Here is a 2,884-nt window from a genome sequence, read left to right as displayed (position 1 = left end):
TGTTAGCCAGGATGGTCTCGATCTCCTGACCTCGTGATCCGCCCGTCTCAGCCTCCCAAAGTGCTGGGATTACAGGCTTCAGCCACTGCGCCCGGCCTAAATTTATTTTTTTTATGGTTTTATATTTTATTTTAAAATTGTTAAAAATTGCTTGTCTTATAAAAGTTAAGTGGAAAAAAATACTGTTGTTCAAGTACGAGCTGATAGCTGTCCTTGAGGTATACATGCAAAGCAACAGGAATCAAATAATTAACCATGTAAAATCTACGTGCTTTTAAGGGGGCAAAAAGTATGTTCTTCTCTGAAATATTTTCCTTTATCCTTTGAAATATTATGGAAGTTATATTTCTGTATTAACAAATATGTTTTGGGACTATTTTAGGTGAACTAGAAAAGTTGAGAAAGGAATGGAATGCATTGGAAACCGAATGCCATTCTCTAAAAAGGGAAAATGTTTTGCTATCATCAGAACTGCAACGGCAAGAAAAAGAATTGCACAAGTATGCAAGAACTCTCTGTTTTTCAGATATGAAATATTTCTTTATTTTAAATTTTCATCTAAATTAAATTTAATTTTATTACTTAAATACTTTGCAGAAGCAAATGTTTGACCCATCTCTGTTTGGTTATTTGGCAGGTTAACCATACTGAATAAATACTTCAGCTTTTTTTTTTTTTTTCCTGCCACCACCATTATCCTGCATGTCCTTTCCTTGTACTCACGGAATATAGATTCATTAAATGTCCCAAAGAAACCCTGAACAAACAACAATGGTCTATAATTCGTAGTTGAACTTGCCCTGTAAACTAATAAATTTCAAATATCAATTGCTTTTCTTTCACACCAATGATCTCTTCTTTTAGTAAGGGTGATCAGGAAGTGACTGTAATGAAGAATTTGTAAGGCTGGGTGCGATGGTTCACGCCTGTAATGCCAACATTTTGGGAGGCTGAGGTAGGAGGATCGCTTGAGCCTGAGAATTCAAGATCAGCCTGGACAGTGTGGCAAAACCCTATCTCTACAAAAAAATACAAAAATGTACCGGGCATAGTGGTGCGTGCTTATAGTCCCGGCTACTTGGAAGGCTAAGGTAGGAGGATTGCTTGGGCCTAGGAGGTCAAGGCTGCAATGAGCCACGATCATGCCACTGCACTCCAACCTGGGTGACAGAGCCAAACCCTATATCAAACAAACCAAAAAAATAAAAAAGGAATTTGTGCTACTGAAAGATATAATCTTCTGAATTTCAAATAGGGTTATATGAAGGGTAATAAAATATAAGACCATTAATTCTCTGAAACCAGTTAAATCTTTCTAGTATCTAATACTTGACAAGCAAATCAGTGAATGCATTAGATTTATTTCAGCAAATTTAGTGAAGTCCTATTTTACCACCACAATTTGCCGTATTTAAGTTTAAAATGGGTTTATTCCAGCCGGTATGGACAACATTATGAAACTCCATTTCTTCAAAAAAATACAACAAATTAACCTGGCCTGGTGGCAAGTGCCTGTAGTCTCAGCTACTCAGGAGGCTGAGGTGGGAGGATCACTTGAGCCCAGGAGGTGGGGACTGCAATAAGCCATGATCACACCTCTGTAGTCTAGTCTAGGCAACAGCCAGTCCCTGTCTCAAGAAAACATAAATAAAAATAAAAACAAATGTTTTACATTGTTTATATAAGACGTTAAAAACTTTGTAAAAGCAATTCCAAAATATGAATGGGACAAAATAAAGGTCAAAACTATAAATATATGTATATGATATATGTGTATCTATATACATAAAGTCATTTATTTATTTTGAGATGGAGTTTTGCTCTTTTGGCCCAGGCTAGAGATCAGCGGCACGATCTCAGCTCACCACAACCTCCACCTGCTGGGGTCAAGTGATTCTCCTGCCTCAGCCTCCTGAGTAACTTGGATTACAGGCATGTGCCACCATGTCCACCTAATTTTGTATTTTTAGTAGAGATGGGGTTTCTCCATGTTGTCAGACTGGTCTCGAACTCCCAACCTCAGGTGATCTGCCCGCCTTGGCCTCCCAAAGTGCTGGGATTACAGGCATGAGCCACTGTGCTCGGCTCATAAATTTTTTTTTTTTTTTTTTTTGAGGCAGAGTCACATTCAGTTGCCCAGGCTGGAGAGCAATGGTGCGATCTCGGCTCACTGCAACCTCTGCCTCCCTGGTTCAAGCAATTGTCCTGCCTCAGCCTCCCAAGTAGCTGGGATTACAGGCATGTACCACCATGCCTGGCTAACTTTTTGTTTTATTTTTAGTAGAGATGGAGTTTCACTCTGTTGACCAGCCTGGTCTTGAGCTCCTGACCTCAAATGATCTACCCGCCTTGGCCTCCCAAACTGCTGGGATTACAGGTGTAAGCCACCACACCTGGACTATATATAAAATAAAGGAGGCTAGGTGGAATGACAGGCACCTGTGATTCCAGCTACCCCGGGGCTGAAGCAAGATGATCACTTAAGCCTAGGAGGTCAAAGGTAGTGAGCTGTGATCACACCATAGCACCCCAACCTGGGCAACAGAGCAAGACTCTTATCTTAAAAAAAAAAAAAAAAAAGAAATTGAGGAATGAATTATCTGTATAACAGCACATTTGAACAAATTCTTTGGTATAAAGTGTATATAAGATTATGATACAGATACCCAAGTTCTTTACATTTAGAATACATTAAGATCCTAATAAATCCATTTAGTTTAATAATCTATCAAGCAAGAAATACCATTGTTTGATTGCCACTGTTGCTTATCTTGTTGTTTTGAAATTATTGATTTTTTTTTTTTTTTTTGAGACAGAGTCTTACTCTCTTGCCCAGGCTGGAGTGCAGTGACACAGTCTCGGCTCACTGCAGCCTCTGCCTCCT

General features: G+C 39.1%; 1 protein-coding gene across 1 annotated transcript in view; it reads left to right on the top strand.

The window, feature by feature from the left end:
* LOC105515466 (sarcolemmal membrane-associated protein-like) overlaps window positions 1–2,884 on the top strand; it is a 29,824-nt gene that overhangs the window by 6,256 nt on the left and 20,684 nt on the right. Inside the window, exon 3 of the mRNA XM_011947300.1 lies at window positions 380–500. Coding sequence (XP_011802690.1) covers window positions 380–500 — 121 coding nt within the window. The remainder of the gene's footprint in view (window positions 1–379; window positions 501–2,884) is intronic.

Source organism: Colobus angolensis, unplaced genomic scaffold (genome assembly GCF_000951035.1).
Source record: "Colobus angolensis palliatus isolate OR3802 unplaced genomic scaffold, Cang.pa_1.0 Scaffold26, whole genome shotgun sequence".
NCBI lineage: Eukaryota > Metazoa > Chordata > Mammalia > Primates > Cercopithecidae > Colobus > Colobus angolensis.
This window is presented reverse-complemented; position numbering and strand designations above follow the sequence as displayed.